Genomic DNA, 22,422 nt, shown 5'->3' on the forward strand with positions numbered 1-22,422 from the left:
CCCCCCCCCCCCCACCCCCCCCCCCCCCCCCCACCCCCCCCCCCCCCCCCCCCCCCCCCCCCCCCCCCCCCCCCCCCCCCCCCCCCCCCCCCCCCCCCCCCCCCCCCCCCCCCCCCCCCCCCCCCCCCCCCCCCCCCCCCCCCCCCCCCCCCCCCCCCCCCCCCCCCCCCCCCCCCCCCCCCCCCCCCCCCCCCCCCCCCCCCCCCCCCCCCCCCCCCCCCCCCCCCCCCCCCCCCCCCCCCCCCCCCCCCCCCCCCCCCCCCCCCCCCCCCCCCCCCCCCCCCCCCCCCCCCCCCCCCCCCCCCCCCCCCCCCCCCCCCCCCCCCCCCCCCCCCCCCCCCCCCCCCCCCCCCCCCCCCCCCCCCCCCCCCCCCCCCCCCCCCCCCCCCCCCCCCCCCCCCCCCCCCCCCCCCCCCCCCCCCCCCCCCCCCCCCCCCCCCCCCCCCCCCACTTCTCTGCCACTGGACATCGTCGTTCGATTCTTGATTTTAAAAATACCAACAAGATGATCACAAGACATGAACTAAGTACGACTAGAATCCCTCGAAAATCAGGTGTAAAATCTTTCAGAGGACGTGTCGGCGTGGCACCACACGCGACGCCAGTATCAATGTCAACACGTTATAAACCCGTCGACCAACATGGCCGCCGCCATATTGAAAATATGCAATGTGAACTCGATCGCGATCGTGATCGTACTAGGACAAAACTCATCGTTGTACAATCATAATCAACCTCACCAGTTAACTCTTGTTTCTTTTGCGATCCATTTCGTTGATCAAAGCATGGGAATGTGATCAAAGGCCCTGCTAGTGCTACACCGCCAACCTCTGTGAACACTTGTCCGCAATGAGTTGGTCTTGTTGGTCGTAATAGTCGTTATGGAATGAAAATTTGTGAACGACCCAGCCGATTCTTCTATTGTTTTAACGTTCCTCTCAACACTTACGGACAACTTATCTGATGCATACCATACTTCACACCTTCCACCAGGTTGAAAGTTGCAGTGAGCGCTAATGTGTAGACAATGCATGCATCAGCTGGTAGCTACGCAAAGCGTGTGAACTAAAGGATGGCGGGACTATTTGAAAGCGTAACGGGGAGAATCAAAGCGTACGGGGAGAGGCGAAAGCGTAGCGGGACCGCTATGGTCTGGGGAGAACACTGAGTTTTACAGTTTTATCAATATAGTAACATTTAAATTGTCCATGCAGTCACTGATCATGTGCCCAAAGAATTTTCTCTTCTCTTCAGCCGTTTTGGTTTGATGTTATAGTAATCAGTATGTAGTTGCCACAGCCGCTGGCCACAAACCAGGAAAAAAAAAGGATGACGCGCTGTTGTTCAAGTGACGCGCGCGCTGACCAGAAACATTTCATTTTTTTTTTTGGCCTTATGATGTTGCCCAATTTAGCTGCATGTCTTTTTCCAATATGGCTATAACATCCATATGTCAACCACGATTGCTGGTGCACCCAAAAGTCAACTTGACAATATAGCATGTAATGATCATCATTGTTTCACACAGGAATTGATTGGTCAATTTCTCTGTTACAATACATGTCACATATAGGAAGGCTCACAGTCCATTTTAACTTGTCATGTGCAGTATATTTCAACATAGTCTTGGTAAATGATGACAAAGTAATTGTAGTAGTGTATACACGAAATTATATCTGCAAAGACAAATTTCCACTTCAAGAAGTACTGGCATGATTAGTACCAGCTTGTACTATATGAATACATAAAAATATGTTCATATATCAACAAGTTTTCCGGTCGAGTCACCAAAAGTAGTTTTGAAGTTAAACATTGGTATCGACATCACTCTGTAAGTTAGTTATACACCGCTACTGTCTGTACATGAATAAATAAAGTCATGCTTATTTCCTATCTGCCATTTCTCTGTATTACAGCCGTTGGCTTCAAGACAAGTCCACCACCACGTCCTCCATCTCCACCATCACCCAGCCAAGTAGCGTCCCTGTCAGGCTCCCTCACAGAGAGAAAATCAACTCCACTAGGCTCACCATCAACCTCCTTTTCTTCCTTCTACAACACTTCCCATGTGTCTCCATCTGGATATTCCAATTCCTATCCCAGCACCCCCTACCAAGCACAGTCGGCTTCTCCGTATCGGGCACACTCGACATCCTATTCCGGAACACCCCATCAATCTTCATTTACAACCTTGTCCAGGGTAAGTGTGCAACTTCAGCTTTTTACCTAACAGTTGCTCAACGTTTTTACCCTGTTGTTTCGTCCCACAGTGCACTGAGCAAATCCACACTTAAGAGGAAATCAACATATGATTTGTTACATCACACTGTAAATTTCGTTTTTACAATTTTGTTCATCAGAATTTGATCATATTACCAAGAAGTTTAAGTATTATCTGAGCTTTTCTTGCTTTCATAATTAAATTTGATTCATAACTACATCATTAAAATTAGAAAGTTCATTTTAGCGAATTATTGTCTGTAGGAAAGGTTATTGATTTTGTGTAACAGACAACGTATTTCAATCTTTTGAAGTATTGGAGACACAGATACCATCATCTCTCCCATTAAGAAAGGTACAGTAACCCATATATTTGAAAAACTCTGCTCAGCACATTGATCCATACAGAAACATTCACATGATGTGCTCTTTTAACCAGTCACCACGTATACCCTTACACTTCACAGCCAGCCAGTGGTAGTCCACATACATCTTCAGCTGGGATGAACTACTCGGCTCTTTTCAGAGACAGTCCGTCATCATCAGCCTTGAGACCAAGACATCAGTCATCCCCGGCGAGAAGTCCATCAGGTGAAAAAATATACTTAAGGTTGTATGCGCCTTGAGAGTGAAAGACTTAAACTTTTGCTCAAACTTCCCTCCAGGAATCTTTCAAATCTACTCTTTGAAAATCAAACATAAAAATGGGGGTCACCATGTAAATTTTGGTAATAGAGACACAAATGACTCCAGATTTACAAATATTTGAAATTCAAAATGCCCACCATCCCTCTGATAACTCTATGGAGAAAAATAAAATCATTGATTTTCGAAAAACTAAGACTGTTCAAATTTTTCTTACACCAAGAGCTTAACGATGCGACTCAGGTTCAAAGGTCAATTTTAGCAATTTTTTTTTTATTTCAAATTTCGAACCACTTACACGTGGTCTTTCTTTTGGGGAAAGGTGTTGGGTCACATCGTACCGGGAAATTCCTGAAATATTACTAAAATGGCAAACTATCAGCTACACCGCGTGCCATTATTTCCCTTTTGTCTTAACGGTCGCGGATTACCGACCACGATATCTTTGATAAACACGCAGAGATTATTATAGGCTTTGCGGTGTAGTGTGCATGCACTAGCTTCAACGTTAGGCTCAGCGTTTTGAACCCCGCATGTACGGCAAACATGCATGTCGAGCAGACCAAAGCCGGCGCTCGCGCTCCGTTCCGTCGAAAAAGCAAAGAGAGGTCCACAAAAGCGGACCTGAAAAAGACGGCAACGTGCGCAAAGGTCGATTTAAATGTAAAACAGTCCGACTTTGGCTCATACTCCCTGCAATAACGATCAAGAATGCAGTGAAGAGTCACATTTGGCGAGGACGCAGACGACAACGGAGACGCGACGTGCTCAGTTCAACATCTATGAAAGTATTGACACGCTGCTTTTCGAACATATTAGTCTATGCTGATTACAAACCCGAGTCAAAAATTAGCCTGAGCGAGATGAAACTTCTGTTAGTTGCGATAATTTTATCACTCTTGCTGTACATCCTTGTGTGTTAGTATCGTGTTCTTTTATATTTTTAAACTCGAGTTTTCTATCGTTCAGTCTTTTCGTGTCTGCTGATAAACCTTGAACAACACCGTACCCGACATCACGCGACATTTATGTCAAGGAGTTTCCCAAGCCAGTGCAGGAGTTCATACACACATAATGTAGATTCACAAGAGCAAGTTCACCGATCTGCTAATTTTTCGAAACGAAATGCAAATATTTTTTTATTTCATGCCTTTTCTTTCTTTAAATATAACCCAAAAATTAAATTACGTCAAACGTGAATTGCGAGGGTTCGCAAATGATTCTTGTGTGCGTGTTGTCTAAACTTTTCAATTACCCGCAGACTCCACAGCTGCTAGCTGGACCTCAACACTGAACGTAAAACAAACCAGGCTCAACTTCTAGAAGTGCTCAAACTTGCAATTTTTGCTATATGAGGTCAGTCATCGAAAGTTTGACTAAAAGTAAAAAATCTCCGAAATAATTATGTGTGCGCTGGTATTGCGCAAGTCGAGTGACTCCACTGTAGACTAGTCGATACTCTGTCTCTCGGAACACGCTGTCGATGACAGCCTGCACTGTTCTACGCTACGGCGTGATTATTATTAGTTTGATCACCGTCCCTCCCGTGGGTGGAGGGACGGTGGTTGATAAAATCGGTACAAGAACACATATAAATAAAGTTTGAAAAAATAACACGAGTCAATCTCTCCCGTCGTAACGAAGGGCGACAAGTTTGCAGTGCGGTGCAAAAGCTAAGAAAATACGACAGACATTTTATGTTGTCAAGAGTTACATGTGTTCGTCTCATCTTGAGGTAGGAAAACTAGCAAGTGACGTCCCGTTCGCACAGTGTCGGCGCTAACATGAACTTGACAATCACTTTTCACAAAGAACATGCATAAATTGCCGATCGCCAGACAGGAAGTAGACAACTTGAGTCAAGAACAAGTGAATGCCCGACGCGATCGCGCGACGACAGCACATAAGTCTCGATCGGATACACTTTTTACGCAAGTTTCGACGTCTTCGTCTTGACTGTGAACTCTGGTAACCAGATTGTAACCGTTGAGACAACAGTATACAGTTAATCTACTAGTTAAACGTTCCAAAAATGGATTAAATCGCTAAGTACCCCTCTGTGTTTGTTGTGTAAATACCACCCACTGCTGGCACTAAGCATTTGCCAGTACAGTGTATAATTTCTTTCTATTTTCACACGATCTGCAATCCTAAACATATTCAAAATTCCCAAAACTGACTCTAAATATATCAACTTAGTCCTGGTGTAAGAAAATTCGCAGAGAAAATAGTGCGAGAGTCGGACTTCTTGGTCACAATGTGTGACGCATAGGTCGTTTACACAAATCGTCGATTTTCTCAGTTCCGTTTTTGGCAGTGCGTACATTATTCAAATAAGTATAAGTCGGCGGCGCCTGGACAGACTAGCCTGATTTTTCACCTGTGGACAGTGAATGAATATATCTGAAAGACCGTGTCTCAGATTCCGATAAAAGGCTGGAAGTGAAGATATCCTGACAAACGTGAACAAAGGCCGATAATTTATGCAAAAAACGTCAAGTTGACACTTTGAAGGTGCATTGTGCGAAAACAAAAGCGAATTTCAAAAATCCGGGACACAGTTTTTTGCCCAGTATACCCAGCCGTCGATTGCCGTAAACAGATCACCAAGGCCGATTGAAGATTTGTACTTATACTTTTTTGAGTAAAAAAACTAAAAAACACGTGTTTTTGAGTAAAACAGCCATATGGCACTGTTTTTAAAAAACTAACAAATTTTCTGAACTCTTCGGTGACCGAGCAGATAAAATAAGATAAAATAAGTACCACATGTCGGGTGTGTGACCACGTCTTCTTTGTGAAAATGAGGATTGAAAATAACTGACAATGAACCCGAGTCGCTACCTTAAACTGAGCCATAAAGAAAAGAAAGAGTTGTAAAAGTTTGAGAATCCGAATATCTTCCCCGAGGCACAATATACCTTGAATAACCAACAAAATTTACAATTTTGTTTTATTTTATGTTATGTTATACTACTGAGCATTTATTTGGGGAGAAAGTGTGAAACATTTCCAAAAATGTAGTGTTAGTGATAAGAGAAAAAATTATCCAGACTTGTTATGACATTCACTTGATTATCGATATACCTCATTTACTTAGGCCAAACAAAACAAATTGTGCTGTTCCAATAACCCGACCTACCCCATTTTTTACCTGCCGACCCTAAACTTTTTAGAGCTACGTAAACACGGAAGTAAAAAAGAAAGAAAACCCGTAAAATCACGCGTTCGTTACTTGGCATTTGATTTTTGCTTGAACGAGGATGTCTTTTATGTTTTTTCCTTTTATATGTATGATACATTTTTCTGGAAATGTTGTGGCCAGTGTTTGACCGCCCTGAACCCCTGAAAAATGCATATTTAAAAATAAAAAAAAATTTGGAAAGAAATTCTTGCCGCCTACCTACCCTACTTTTGAAAACCATGTTATCGGAGCAGCACAATTTATTTATTTTTTTGCCTTGGCATCTTTACAAGCCTATGTACCTAAACATTGGTTGACCTTTCTGCCATCTACAATGGGCCAATGTATTATTATGACTACACAAAATCACAACCTCATATTGAGCATTTTGATCAATCTATTTAACTTAAAACTTTGTTTGCGTTCCTTTCCTCAGCCAATCAGGATGAGAGGATTACAGACATGACAGCTTTGAATAATTATCTGAAGTCATACGAAGAGAAAGAACAAAGAAATCAACTAGGTAAGGATTAGGATAATGCTGATGAACTTTTCACCACCAACACTTTTACCCATAAATTTGATAAATCTCTGCAATGTTTTTGTGTCCTATGAGCAGCATGTTCTGAACTTTGTCCAGCCATTGTGTCAATGGTATGAATGAAAACTTTGCAAAATTCTGATCCTTAAACACTAATACTTGGTTTTGAAAAATTGTTTGCTGTTGCATGTATTATTCATGTCTTTTCAAACTTGAAAAGTTGCATGTTGTTCCTAAAATATCAACTTCACGTAAGCTAAATTAGGTAAAACCTGTGCAGATGTGTCCTAAACTCTGATTGGACAAGATTGGTGGTATAACCCAGGTGACGACAGTTTATTTTAACCCTTCTTCCACCATGGTTTGGCCCAAACCCATTGTTATTGCGGACCTGTCTACAGGGAATTGGGTATGATCAGGTTAAACAATCAGAGATGGAGAGGGTCAAACCGTAATGTAATAGCTGATACGAGAATTTTTGTCAGGATATACATGGACAGTGGTTAAGTTTATTTTACACTAGGGTCGTGTATGCACTTCCATGGGTATCAGTACACATGTATGAATTAGCATTCAGGATGATGGCACACAAATTAACAGTGGCAGTGCTGACGAAGGAATCAACTTTGTTGAGGCCATAGTATTCTCTGCCGCAAAGTTTATCAGATTAATTCTCCAGCCATTTTCTACAGTGTTATTTGAGCATGTCTCTTTGAACTTGTATGGTGATCTTTGTGATTGTTCCTTCTTGCAGCCAGCACGGAATCATCTCCGAGCGGTAGTCCGTCCTACTGGTCATACAACAGATCAAGCAGTGACTTCACTCCTGTGCTGAGAAAGTACCAATACCAGATTGCCACCCGCTCACCCCAGTCCCAGTCTTCCAGGAACGATGATGACCCAGACTTCCCAGCAACCTTTGCAGCAAATGAATCATGGGGGAAAGTAGGTGTGGTCAGGGAACAGCTGGAAGAATGGATAGCAGGACTTAGAAAGGTAAGAAGAGACTAAAAAGTTTTAATGTTTTTCAGATTGCTATGTTTAGATTACCTTGTACCACAATATTGCATGCACATTATCATCAAAGCCAATAAATTTCAGAGATTTGTCCTTGAGGGTTTTTCCATGAAGTAAGTTCTCCATGAAATAGCATAGTCATCAGAATGTCTTTCTCCTGTGTAATTAATGCAATAACTATCCTTTGTTTTCACAGACGCATCTTTTACTTTGACCAGGATTTTTGTGTGTTTTCCTGCAAACACTAAAATTATTATACTTTTCTGCAGTTTAAAACAAAAGGCTTTGTGATATTGTAATTTCAACGAAATATGGTACTGAGCTTAGACCCAACACTGGAAATGTGTAACCCAGAGCCCATCCAAAGTCTGCCAGTATGTGTACCATACTATTTGTGCAACACTTGACTGTTCAGGTTGCAATAATTTTGGGTAAAATGTTTTGTACAGTTTTAATCCATTGAGGAATGGTAAAAGTCATTTCTGTGCAGTAAAGACATAATTTATCCTGTCTCACCAAATTTTGGCACCAGCTTATTACAGAGAAAAGACTACTCAAGAGATTGGATAAGTTATCTTTTACTGCCCAGAAGATACCTTTATCTCACCAAATTTTGGCACAATTACAAGCTTACTATTTTCTGTCTGACAGTTGGTTTTTGTGCTTCTTACTAATAGTGATGTCAATTTGAATCTTTTGTTTGCAGTGGGTATCTCTCACCATCTTGAAGAGACTGATGGCTGAGATTGACGACATCAATTCAACACTGAGAAGACTGGTGTCGGCAGAGTTGCAAATAGGAGGTACTCTTGATAATTAAATGGGCGTTATTAAAGTGCAGCAAATTAGAGTTCCATCCAAAAAGCACCTCTAATGCAAATTAGGACTTTCTTTTTGGCTAACAAACCGAGACATTTGAAATGAATAAATCAAAGATTTAGGGAAAATTTAAACTAATGCATGTCACGTGAGAATATAGTCTTTTTTTCAGACTTCACTGCTTCATTTGCTCGATAAGTCTGCCTAAGATTTCTATGATAGTCATGACTTTCCTTTTAATCATTTACACACAGTTAATACAGATGTCAGCAAAGTGTGCTGTATAGATATGGTAAAAATATCAGCTTTGTAACAAGAGTGATAAATTAGTGGACAGAAATAGCTAATGGTGTTAGTCACTTGTAACCTACAGGGATGTTAGGATTAGGAGTAGAGTAAATAGCTACATGTAAAGGCCCCCCAGGATATCACTCTTAGTGTATGGCCAATAGTTGCTGTCTGAACATTCAACTTCACTAATACCCCATGATTATTCAAACCAGAATCTTCAAAAATGGAATACACAGAAATGTTGCAATGTGTGTCAAAGCCGTGAATGAGAGTGAATGAGACTGAGTTAGAACTGTATATCCTAGTGAAAACCCTGCAATTACCTGCAATATTTAGCAGCTCAACCAGGTGACATTTCCAAACCTTTTTTTAATCATTTGACACATTTGTACATGTAAACTGTGTCCACTGTTTCCAGATGTTAGCATCACATCGCTCCGTCAGATCTCCCAGACAAAACGGCAGAAGATCCCCACCTTGCAGAAGGTTCTTCCGTATCTGGATGTGACTTCCAATCAGGAATATTTGGTGCAGAGACTCAGAGGTGAGATATCAAAACAATCCACATCTTTTCATTATGGTCAGTCTGTGATAGCCAATGTAGTATTCACAGCAGGTTAATCATTGTAGATCAGATTTCTTCCTGTGTTTTAATAGGATGCTGATCTGTAGCTAAAAACATTGATACCATAACAGCCACGTTCTACTTGTGAAAATGTTCTGGAATTTTCTGTTCAGAGTCAGAATTTAAGTTTCTGAAAATAAAAACAGGAACACTATAAAAGCGGATTATCGTAAAGCTATGCAAATGTAAAAAAGCAATGCTATTGATTGGACGTATCGTGTTTGGTCCCAGAATCCCATAATTTTGCCATGCATCAGGTGTTCATTGTCATTGAATCTTGCATATGATGTCTGTGAATATATAGCGACTAAAGTTGAGTCGAAAATAAACTGAAAAAATGTTCCATTTTTTGACGGAGAATGCATATGTTTCAAAATGTGTTCCCTGTACGACCATTTGACCTCTCTTTATCTACGTCACGAAAGTGCCCATCATGATTATTCAAATTTATCATACGGTCTAAGCGATGCTATAAGAATAAGAAAAACTCCTCCCGGACAGTTTATGCAAATGGCTGCGTCATCAGTAATCCCCCTATTGTGCGCCCACGGTCCTGTAACTTTCATATTTTTAAGCACTCCATAATTTTATCTTGACAATAATAGAACTTTAATGACAATTATGTGACAATTCTTTGAATAAGCTCACTGATTTGTCCATTTGTGATACATGGTCTTTTTTTTTCTTTCAGAGCTTTCCAAAGATGGTGTCATGTGTGATTTCAGATGGAATGGTGGTGCAGACTACAAGGGAAGGAAGTGGGACCAAGACTTACCAACAGATTGTGTGGTAAGTTCTATACAAACCTTTCCACCCCTATAGCCAGTCTATGGAGCCATCCATACAGTGGCTGAAAACAATAGGGTTCACCCAAAACAGTGGGGGAGAAAGTTGATCCTTTCCACGCAGCAACCACAACATTTCCATTTATAGATGACAAGCTTTAATACTGAGTTTGCATCGATGATGTCTCCGTGATGACAATAGAGCAGAACACTACCCAGCAAAAATGGCTCAATATGTTGATTTCTGTACACACAAATGTGCAAGATGGTATTTGTTTTACTCTTCTTTGTGTAGCAACACCTTCCAAGTGATTTAAACACCACCTGAGCACTAAGCTACGCGATATTGTGAAGAATATGTTTTCATGAATCATCTGATAAAAAAATATCACCCCTGCTATGCTTGTAGCATAGCATGTCTTATGAAGATTTGCTTGGTTTCCCCTCTTGTCAATACCATTATCTTCCTTTCCCCCTCCAGCTGTGTTGTCCAAACCTAAGCCAGGCATATCAATTTCACATTTTGTCATCCAAATTCATAACACTGACAATGATTTTCAACGTAGCACTAGTGAATTGCACCACCATATCTCAGTGCAGAATGTTTTTGCTGCGATAAACGCGTAAAAGCAGAGAATGGATAAACCCTGTAAATCTCTGTATCCAGTAGTTACCCTTACATGTATAAGCTATTTTAACCCACACAGATCATCATGCATTTACTGTGCACCTACATGGACTCTCAGCTGCCACCTCATCCAAAGTATCCCGACGGTAAAACATTTGCAAGTCAGCATTTCATGAAAACTCCCGACAAACCAGGTAAGCTCAATCACACCTCTCACTTCTTCAGTTTGTAGCTGTCTTTATCCTAGCATGAGACTTTCATTGGCCATGGTTCATTGTTCTCCAAAAATGACAACTTTCACGTGACACATATCAGTGCACCCTCTGCCCACTCACAGGGTCTGATCATCGGAACACAGCTTACCTTTCAAAATATTGCAAAAGTTCACTCGTCAGAACATCGCTTTATGCAGAGTGCAATGCAATCACACTGATGCTTGTACTCGTATTTACATCAGCACATTTATGAGCCTATCCTGAAAATTGTTGAAAGACACTTCAAAAATATCAGTTGTTATGATTTATCTTTGTGTTATCTGACATGACAGATTTGAAGAAGAAAGACAACCTGTTGATATTCCAGTCTAAAATCAATCCACCTCATTACAAAGTAATCATAGGAGATGACACATGGGATCTACCCAAGGTGAGTGTTGCAACTTTGTATCTTCGCGTAAATAAAGTACATTCATTGAGGTGTGAAAAAGTATGAACGGGAATGTTTCTTTTGTATCCATGTTCTATATGACCGGCATATTGGTAAGTAATCTGCAAAATACACCACTTCATTGCAGATTTTCCTACTGCCGTGGTCTTTAAATACACAGATGCTTGTATTGTGCATGTACAAGGCACCTACATTAGAATCATTCTTGTTTATGTAAGATGCTTTGAATTGTGATCTCATTAAATCTTCCCATAAGTCAGATTTGAAATACTACAGTAATACTCCATTTGGCAGTGACACATCAGTCAGAATCTTTGAATTATCTGTTTAGGGATCACAGATTCATAATTTTCTCTCTGAATAGAAAATATCAATCAAATCATTTCCTTTGGTTTCCACAGGGTCGTAGTAACATGTTTCAGGCCATACTTTTATTTCTGAACCATATCAAAACCAAAGAGCATGGAATGCTAGGGTGAGTACAATAACATACCACACACTTTTTATAATTGACTCCTTCCCCCGCACGTCTCAGTTTCATTTCTGGAAGTGTGTGATGGTGTGAAATGGTCATCAGTGGTCGTCCAGTTCATTAAGCCTAGCAGATTTGGGCAGAAATGCTGTGTGAAATAAAAACGGTTCGAGCCATGCTTTGATTACCGCATGTGATGTTTCACTACAAGTAGTGCTGCCAATAGTCCATATTTAGGAGTGTCACAAAGTCTGTGCCTGTGCAGGAACAGTTCTTTATTGCACTGTCTCAATTTTGATTATAGGAGTGCTGATTGTAAACTACCATTTCAATCCACCTGAACATTATTGATTTTGTTGTCATATACCTGTACAAGGAATTTCTACCAGCAAGTTTTGTGAATCAACAGTTCAATGGACACACCGTTCCATTATTAGGGCAAATTTTCGGTCCTGTGTAAACTCGTTTCACTGTGGTGTACTCGGCGATGTCCAACTACCATCTCCATTCAAGTATTCCATCCAGGGTGATACTGTACACCATATATGATAAGAAAGTTGTGAAAGCCAGTGAACCAACACTGATTACTCAAGGAGGATTGACCCAATGTTTACTTAAGGAAAGGCTTTCATTGTTTGGCCTTTATCAGATAAATTTGTTTCTCAGTAAGTAAAGTGATATATAAGAAGTAAGAACACCCCCCCCCCCCCGCCCCCGCCTCCCAAAAATGTGATTGTATTATCAGCCATGAAAATACAAATTCAGTTCATATGCTATTTTGTGGATATTCTTTATACAAACTAAATGTATCTGTCACTCACAATGGAAGTAATGAGATAATATCAGTACCACTACATTGTTGTGTTGATATCCATGCCTAAACTGTGCCAACAAAACCAGAAAAAACTGCCAACTTACAGTAATTTTACCATACCATTAGCAAGTTTAAGTCTGTCCATAGAGTGAACCACTTTTGTGGCTTGAGTCTTTTCAGCATTTCTATTTTACATTGGAATTGTAATTTCTCACATGTTCACTTTCAGGAGGGTAAATCTGTCATCATCGGGTGTGAATATCCTGTGGGTTCTTGACAGCTGAAACGCCAGGGGAAGAGGCATCCTGGGATGTGACCACAGCTTTGCTCAGTGTTTAAAGGATTATGATGTGAACATTTATATGGATGTGACAGTCAGAAAACTTGCTGGAGTGTGTGCATTGTATACTATTCATGCTGATACGTTGTGATGGTCAATGGATTACTGATACCTGTTAACAATGGACTTGGTGCTAATTTATTGAGCTATGCAACATACTGGCCACACTCTATGCAAACGTCAGCAATATCAAAAGTTTCAGCGAGTAAGCTGTTCAAAAACAGAAAATGTTACTTACTGGCTGTTTGTTTGTGCATTTTGATGTACATGTAGGTACTCTGCTTAGGTAGAAATGGCTTTTTTCCCTGAAGTAACAAATGACTGTAAGGTTTGGAGCTGTCATGCACAGCTGCACGAAATGTGGCATACATTTCAGGAGAAAGAAGCACGTGTGATTCTGATTGGTTCAGTTCAGCTGAAACAAGTGCTATCAGCCTATCAGGCTGCAGCTATCATCCAGTTCTCCTCAGCCCATGCTGGTGAAGCATATAGATCTGATTAGGGCCCTAACCCTTTCACCCCCAGTTCCCTGTATACAGGTCCAACTTTCCATAGAAAACAATGGATTTGGGACAAACCATGGTGGTGAAAGGGGCTAAACTTGTTATTGTAGACATTAGTGTTGATGCAATGGTATTTCTGATGGAAAATTGATGCGCACAAAAAGTATTTTTGAAAAAGAGTGTGTATTTGAAAAATATTTATTTCTCCAGAAGATGATTGTCACTGCAAGTGTATAGGTAGAATTATTTTTAAAACAGCCATAACTCACTTGATACTTAGCCACTTCTTCGTGCAGACAGTAGTGATTTTAGGTCATAGATGCTGGTATGGAGATTGTTAGCACGAGGAGAGCTGACATGGTTGTTGTGAAGGTCATGTATTACTACACAGTGACATCACAGTTTAGAAGTTGTGTCTATCAAGGAGACCAGTTTAAAACAGTACTAATGAGGACAGGGGGAAAAGCTTACACAGTTTTTGACAGTTGAATTTTAATGTAGATGTGCGTTCACATCATTAATTCTGTAATTCAGATTCTTTCTTTGGCTGTGTTATGTCATTTTTGCATTTGACGGAAACAACTCCCTCAAGTGCATACTGATGAGATATGATTGTATCTTGTGCCATAGATTGTCTGTGAGAATGTTAGGTGGAATTTGACAATGTAACTCTACATTCAAAAGTTTAAGTAATTTCATGGATGACAGCCATGTTCATTTTCACCAAATCCTGCATGGTCTACATGGCCAAATTAAAGAGAGTGTCTGAGAGGTTCTTTTGTAATGCTGAAGTTCAATCAGCCCATTTTAGGATATAATAAGTGCTAATGGAATGTAAAACAGTAAATGAACTCCCTGCCGTTGTCTGAAGACATTCAGGAACAAAATCTATCAATTTTTCAAAAGTATATTGGATACGTTTATTTCAGGACAAAAAATGGGAAGTGATACATAAGCTGACGCAGCACAAGCAGTCTGTGTGTCCATGCGTGCTTTAATTTCAAACATATCTTTACTTCACCAGATTAACTGTGTAAATAACGCATTTGTTCAACAAGTGTTTGCTTTACAGTGGCATACTGTTATTTAACATAGGTGGAGTTTCACGTATTCGTAAGCATGAATGGGTACTTAACTTAAGTCAGAGTGTCTAAAATGTTAATACTGTAGGGCAGAAGTTGTTGTAGATATCACATTTATATTTCCCATACTTCATGTACATAGAACTGTTGAATAAAGTATGTTTCTGGTGCAGCGTTGTTTTACCCCAAGACAGTACACTTGCAGAAAACATAGGCAATTGAATCAGCCTGTTGTATTCTATATTGATACCTTTTATGACCTGTGTTTTCTTCAAATATGATATTTGTCTCTAGCTGGTCTTAAATATTCTTATCTAAAATATTTCTTTGTGCATGGTGGGCAGTAAACCTGTAAAGTACAATCCATGCTGAGTTCTGTAAGGGAGCTTTGGGCGTTTTACAGGTTAGCAGGTGTCACTCAGGCTTAGCCAGCGACAAATGTACTGCAGGATATTGTTTAAAGTGAGCATTTCGGAATAACATTCAAGGCAATCAAATTCTTCCTGATTTTATTATTTGACGATTTTTAGATGCAGACACATTCACCTTCAGTCCAACACTTCCTGGAGTGTACCGGCATGTAAGAAAACTGCGATTCATTTCATGCAGTTCTCAGGTTGTGTATACAGAAATGATGAGGTTATTACCCAATATGGCCTGTTTCTCTGTCATATCAGCATGATTGTCATTTGTGATGTGTCAGACACAAGACGAAGTCGAGTGTCTGACACAGAACAAATGACATGAATGCTGTTATGACGCAAGGAACAGGCCATATTAGGTAATAACTAATTTATCACGTAACCAATGCCCAGAAATTTGCAAATGATAGAAAAAACCTTAAATTTTAAGGCTTTATTTTCATTCCGCCATGCACATAAATATGGAAATCTTTGTGTTAACAGGCTTCATTTATAAACTATATGAAGAAGTCAACACTATGTGCGACAAATCCTCCATATTTCAATGAACACCAAAAGAAAAGATGCCAGGATTCAAATACAGTCGTACGGGAAGAACTTTTTAAGTGTATTATGCGATATGATCATTAATGATCAAAAACTGTTGTCTGCTTTCAATCTCTCCTGATTTTGATCGCATTCCATCATTGCACCATGGAGGTAGTTCTTCATACCTCTATGGTCGCATGGAGCGGAGAGAGGCAGCCATTTTGTTTGTTTACATTGAGAATTGCCATGTCAACAGCTGTCGTGCGTGCGACATGGCTGTCACGCTCAGTACCTGTGCGGAGGTTGACTGTCTCGTGCGAAGGGCAGAGTATTTGCTAGAGCTTTCCTAAAAAATTACAAGAACATTAATGGAATAACCACTGGATAACAGTATAAGATTCAATGTGCAATTCCTGTATTTAGCTATTGGAAATGTCCTTGTTCCTCAAAGCCGTTCAAATTTTTGTGTCGGCAACATCGCATGGTAGGCGGAGAGCAGCAGCCATTTTGTTTGTTTACTTTGTTTACTATTTAATTGCAATTGTAGTTGGGGAACATTCCAAAACTGATGATGTTTATCGTGCATATCTCAATGTTTACCACAAAATATCACGGCTGATATTTTATGGTAAACATCACCAGGATGGAGCGATATGGGCATAGGTGTAAGATAAACTTCAGTATCAATCACAGCTCAAGGTGAACTCGGTTGAATGTAGAAACTCATAGTTTTGATGAACAGAGAGCAAATTGTTTCTATGGGCTGTAATTCAATGAAAAAATATTAGCAGAATGTAAATTAGATAGGTATTCAGTGAAAAGTAGGTGTGCTGCTTTGTCAAATACATTACAGGGAGCTAATTCATAATTTTAGTCCGTCAACAATTACCAAGCTCTAAAATGGTCAGAAAGATTTGTGAGTTTGAAGTTCCATTAAAATGTACATTTAATGCATCCTTATGGTGCAAGAATTAAATTATTATGAGCTGTGGTCTCCAAAAGATACAAATTAACAATAAAGGTGTCTACACCCTGCTGTTTGTCTGGCAGCACACTGGACAGTTTCTTGACCCTCTGTGCCAGTAAATACGCAGTACTGTATTTCAAAGCCAAGGATAGCTTAGTTGAGAATTTGTAAGACGTTTTGTTGGTTCTATTCAAAAATGGTGAGGAACTTCATATGTCAGTATTTACAGAAATCTGTCTCTATCCTGTCAGCATTGTAAAGCTGTTCTTGTCTTGCATACTGTACACACATACTGTGAGATTTTTAAATAAAAAGAAAATATTTGTCAACATAGATTGTCATGATTTATGAAGTATGTATTATCAAGTATTTACAATGTATTATAAAGATGTCGCATGTAGAGTGAACTTACACTTCATGCATTTTGATTCCAAACTCTAACTGTTAAGATTTTTAGTGCTTGGCTGTGTCCTTTAGATAGTGAATAGCCAGAAGTAACGAAACATATGTTGAACAGATGGCGTTGTCTGCAGTCAATGCATGTCAGACAAATATTGTATCGCTGTAATAATAGAATATATAAAATCAAAGAAGATTTGTATGGCACCTATGTGCACAGACGTAGTTGCTTTTTATATTTTCAATCCTGAATTATTAAATGCAGGAGGACTGATTCTGTATCTCATCACCATCAAAACCTTACAGCTTACATCAGGCTCTCAATTTCAACATTGATGAAATCTGCATGGACGACACTGGGGGTAAATTCAAGGGATACATTTAGTTTATTTTGTGCCCAATTTCAACAGAGTACACAAGCTGCACCACCAGGAATACAGTTACTGCATTCCTCATTCCTTACTTCAATTGCTGCTGACATTGACACCGACTGTATTTATGTGATTTTAGTCCTTTGCTCTCCTTTGAAAGTTGTGTGCAACTTGCTCAGATACAAAGCTGATAAAAAAACCTGCCCCTCTAATGAGGGAATGATCAAACAGTGGTGGGCTGGCTGTCCCTTATTTAAAAGACCAAGAGTGTAAACATTCATAGGGACCAAAATTCAAGGCAATCTGAGATTTTCTGACCGAAAAATAAACACATTCTGAAAGCACTATTGCTATACAAATTTATGCATAATTTACATTGTCCCTGGGTGTAAGTCAAAATATCTGACATGCATTTTCAGTGGACGAAAAAGTTTTCACCAATGGACTGAAAAATTTTCAGAAACAATATTCTATCATCATCCTAATTCAAACAAATCGAAATAAGAATGTCCTGTATCACCAGGAAACCAAGTTTTACAGTAATCAGTCAAGGGCTTTCTGAAAAGATTTTGTTTTTGCAAAATATGACAGCAATATCACAATCTTAAAAATACAATCTTGATCATGACACAATCATCACGATCAATGAAACCATTGCGAAAATGAATTAATGGTCATGACCATTAATTCACTTTCACGATGGTTTCCTTTGTCTATAACCCGGGGTCGAATATATTCATGGTCACCCATTCATTCAGTATCTTTCAACATGTTAAACAATAAAAGTAGTATCTCGTATCAAATAAAATTCATGAAAAATGGCCGACTTTGTCCTCTTCATTGCATTCACTCAGGACAGACTAAGTTATGTACAGTGAAATGTTACATTACGGCACCACAGACACAAGTTTTCATTGCAAACAGTCGACCGTTTATTGCCTCTGACATTAAGCAGCTCTTATGATACAAAACAAAAGCCTTACAAAAAATTTGAAAATCTGTTCACAAATGTTTGCGTGGCTTTACAGTGTGTTGTCAAAACGAAGAAAACAAAATTGATCAAATACCACTTTAAGGGAAACATCCCAGGATTTTGGAATGAAATCAGACAAATTTACGGAAAAAAGTACTTGGATTTCTGTCTTTGACAGTGTAAAATAGACTTCAAAATAAATATCTGAATATACATAATAATAAAAGCACCGCTTCTTTTCTGCACAGATACTGCCATCTCTTAAATACTACAGAAATATACAATCAACTTCTGACCAAAAAAAATCATTACATCCGTTTGGCAGATTACATGACGTTGTATGAATAAATTTTCATGGAATGTACTCAAAGCGAATCTCACTAGCTGCCGAAGTTCAAGGTGTGGAAACTTAAGTTACTGGTAAGTGTCAAGGTATAGGGTAAGCTGTACATGATCCTCAGGGTAATAATCTCAGATTAAAACAAAAAAAGACCATACGATAAATGAGCAAAGAGCGTTGATACATACATCTGTTTTAAGTATAAATCGGAGGTATGCAATTGAAGTTTGCAACATGCATTGATCTGCAGAAAGGCTTCACCATTTCAAAAGTTGCAACCACAAAATATTCAATAACCTCTTTTTTTTGCAATAAAGGAAATTCGCCTGTCGTAAATGTCTATCCTAGTGTTCACTGTCACTTCGGTAAGATTAACATGTGTACATTTCATATGCAAATGATAACAAAACTGACTTGACCATGGTCCAACACATTCGACATTATAATTTAATTTTTACAATGAAAAAGTAATGAGCAGAGTATACCACAACAGTAACAATCTGGCAGATAATGCTTTATATAAACCTCAGTGCAACATCCTACAAAATATGAAACGCGATAGCGTCTCAAAAAACAAAAATATCTTGAAACTCTCGAAGTACTTGCATGTTTCAAATAAAACTTGAATATTTTGAAATCCTTGATGTACTAAGATGTTTGTAATAGAATCTACTGCTGTGCACATTCTAATGGATATGAAAACTTGATACTGCTCACTAAAATGCATATACCCTGTGTACGTTTTTGTCATGATACATCTGAAGTAGGGAGTATATATCTCATCCTATGACAGGGTAGTTTAAAGTCTGCTATTCATATTTTCTCTATATGAATATCTGTTTCCAACGCCTATTGACAGAAATGCCTGCTGTCTCTAGTGGCTGGCATCTTCTTGAGATACTACAAAAAATTAAGCAACTACTATACTATCCATTCCCATTTCACTTTGGAAAATCTCTACCACACTATGGAAAACAACAGGACTCAACCTGTGTGTGAGAGATAATGGTTTTGTGTGCTGTGAAATGAGATACTGGAGTAGTCATGCAGAGCTGTTTTGCCAAGGCATTCAGTCTCAGGAAAGATTTCTCAATGAAAGTCTACTAAAACTGCCAATATTGTGAAGAACAGAAAAGCAGAGGGCTGATAACATTTATTCAACTTTTGCAGCACTGAAATTTAAACTGCAGTAGCCCCTCACTGCAAGATATTATTTTCGTTCGAACCTGGTGTAAAGGCCATAAGAACACATATATCTGTACACAGACAACTACCTCGGAGCATGCTTGATGACTTTTTTCTGTCACTTTGAACTGTCATTCATTTCAGATGATCAAAGCACTTGCAGTGTCATTATGCAGTCAAACAACACAGAAACATATCAGAAGTACGGATGCTGAGATAGCAATGCAACAACAAAGCACACACTTGTCAACATGAATCATTAAATGAACATCCGTGTGGAAAGCGATGGTTTTCAATTTGGTATGCTTACAGACTTTATAACTGTTCATAGAATGTAATTTTTAAACACTTTTCACACGAAAGTAATGTTATAAAGAATTCAAAGTGATATGTATTACCAGAGCTGTCCACTTGGACAGGTAAAATATTTAACAGAGCTGGTGATCTGGTCTTCTGCAATAATCTTAGCTGTACTGTACATGAAAATCATCGAGCTCCCAGGCTGAATATCAAACACTATACAATATTTTAGATCTCTGCAATATAATATTCCGATATATTTTGGACTTATTCTTGTAATTATTTAGGAAATTTCATGAAAAGTGTTGCGATTTGTTGAATATAATTGCAATACTCCTGCAAAATATCATATTCTTTCATAATTCGTTTCAAATAGAGGAGAACAGTGTTGGTTAGATCAAAGTCAGATCTACTATTTCAATGTGGATATGTATATCTCTGACTAGCTTTTAAAGAATTAAATTTTAGCTATGATACATTATTTTTTTACACCAACCTGAAATGAATCATGAGCACAATTTCCAAAATCACTGTGATTCATCGCAACAAAAGAAATGTTTTCTTCGCGCTTTTTTATGAAATTTCCCAGCTTAGTTATTTGGGATCATGATAAGATAATGTGAGCAATATACAGCGTATAAAAATTGATCAGGTTTGTGTACTACTGAACAGCCAGTCACATTACAGGTTGGACGGCTGGAGAAAATTAAATTTGTATACCTGGGATGATGGGTTGAGAAGCCAATTCAATTATCCCCTTCATATGTAAATGAGTTCTTTATCAATATATATTATTAGTAATCACTTGAATCCCTTTTCTATGAGCATTTGTATGGTCAACCAATTTAAAAAATAACAATAGCATTTGGTACAAAATTTCACAGGTGAAAGGCCCACAATGGTTCCACTATGTAACATGCAGTTAATGACAAATTAATGATAATGATAAACAGCAGTGTCACTTATTGGTTCTGGCCTTGAAAGCTGATCTCTGTAATTGATAAATTTTCTGTTGGGGTGTACTTTGTCACTGTGGTACTGTCACAAAATCACACTGAAATGTGCTTCAAAAAGGACAAAAGTGGCAGCAACTTTATCATGAATGCTGTTGTCTCTGACAGAACACACTGGTATGTGTATTCATTTTTTACAAGACATGAGACATATTGACGAGCTATTATTCAGTTTCAACGTATTCATCCACAGAGTAGGGTACCTGTACATATTTACGCTTCCCAAAGGGTTTGAGTCGACCCAAAACTGTGTGTTTCGGGACACTGTAGTCAAAGGGAAACAGACTGTTTTTGGTGATTCACGCCTGTTACCTGAACATGGCCAGTCAATGTGTTTTGTCACACAACTTATTCAATTTTCTCTCTGAAAAATCAAAAAGTTCCTACACTATCAATCATCTTGTTTGCAGACAACATTACTATCTTACTTCTTATGAGTTTTTCCAGAACGTGCGCATGCATAGACAGAACTTTGAAAAATTTGCAATGGCAACAGTTGTCATAACTGTTAACTGGTTGGTTATTATGGTAGTTTTATAAAACAGTTGACGAGGAAAGTCCCCTACAAAAGGGGGATTATGGTAAGACTATGCAGATGTGAAAAAGCCACGCTACGGGTAAGACGCACTCGATTTGCTCCGAGATTTCCAGAAATTCGACGTGGTGAACGGCGTTAATTTCCGTCCAATCTCATACATGACACCTGTGAATGTATAGCGACTGCCTTTATGTCGAAAAAAACGTTGAAAAACACTGTTATTTAATACAGAGAACGCATATTTTCACAAAGTGTGGGTCCAGAATGTCCATTTGACCTCTGTTCTAAATGTTAATGTATGCTGCCAATCATGATTACTCAAATTCAAATTGCGGCCTAGGCGATCTTGATCCCTGCCGAGCACAACAAACAAAGCGTACTGACTTATCACTAAAATCACCGTTATGTACGTACCTAAACACACGCATACACAACCACATACAACGTAAAGGGTACGACACATGTAATGAACACGCAAGAAACGGCATTTTCTTTTTGGAGTGATTGGTGGTCTTGAAAAAAAACGTTTTGTATGTGTTCCTGTAAAAAGTTATGAACATTGAGAGTCTTCACACGTCGTTTTGAAGGCAATCACAATTTCATTTTTTCCTTCAGGCATCGAAACTGAATCTTTTGGCTCACATTTTGAGGAAGTACCTTTAGCATTGTGACAAGTTTGGTCATGTTTATATCAGTTGATTCAATTCAGTTGAGCTGAGTGGAATTGAAATTTCAGTGTCGATTACATCGTTGC

The 22,422-nt window shown here is 39.2% G+C and overlaps 1 protein-coding gene across 2 annotated transcripts in view; it reads left to right on the plus strand.

The window, feature by feature from the left end:
- Nucleotides 1-1,916: 1,916 nt before the first annotated feature.
- LOC139135211 (transmembrane protein 209-like) overlaps nt 1,917-22,422 on the plus strand; it is a gene marked incomplete at its 5' end in the record, with an annotated part of 44,583 nt that continues 24,077 nt past the window's right edge. The window contains 11 exon segments of one of the 2 annotated variants that reach the window (XR_011552950.1): nt 1,917-2,200; nt 2,688-2,811; nt 6,486-6,572; nt 7,345-7,586; nt 8,314-8,410; nt 9,136-9,261; nt 10,034-10,131; nt 10,835-10,949; nt 11,303-11,400; nt 11,823-11,896; nt 12,937-13,586. Coding sequence is in view for 1 of the 2 variants with exons in the window: in XM_070702487.1 (XP_070558588.1) it covers nt 1,917-2,200; nt 2,688-2,811; nt 6,486-6,572; nt 7,345-7,586; nt 8,314-8,410; nt 9,136-9,261; nt 10,034-10,131; nt 10,835-10,949; nt 11,303-11,400; nt 11,823-11,896; nt 12,937-12,991 (1,400 nt within the window). 2 annotated transcript variants of the gene reach the window in all.

The sequence above is a fragment of the Ptychodera flava genome, chromosome 6, assembly GCF_041260155.1.
Source record: "Ptychodera flava strain L36383 chromosome 6, AS_Pfla_20210202, whole genome shotgun sequence".
NCBI classification, from domain to species: domain Eukaryota; kingdom Metazoa; phylum Hemichordata; class Enteropneusta; family Ptychoderidae; genus Ptychodera; species Ptychodera flava.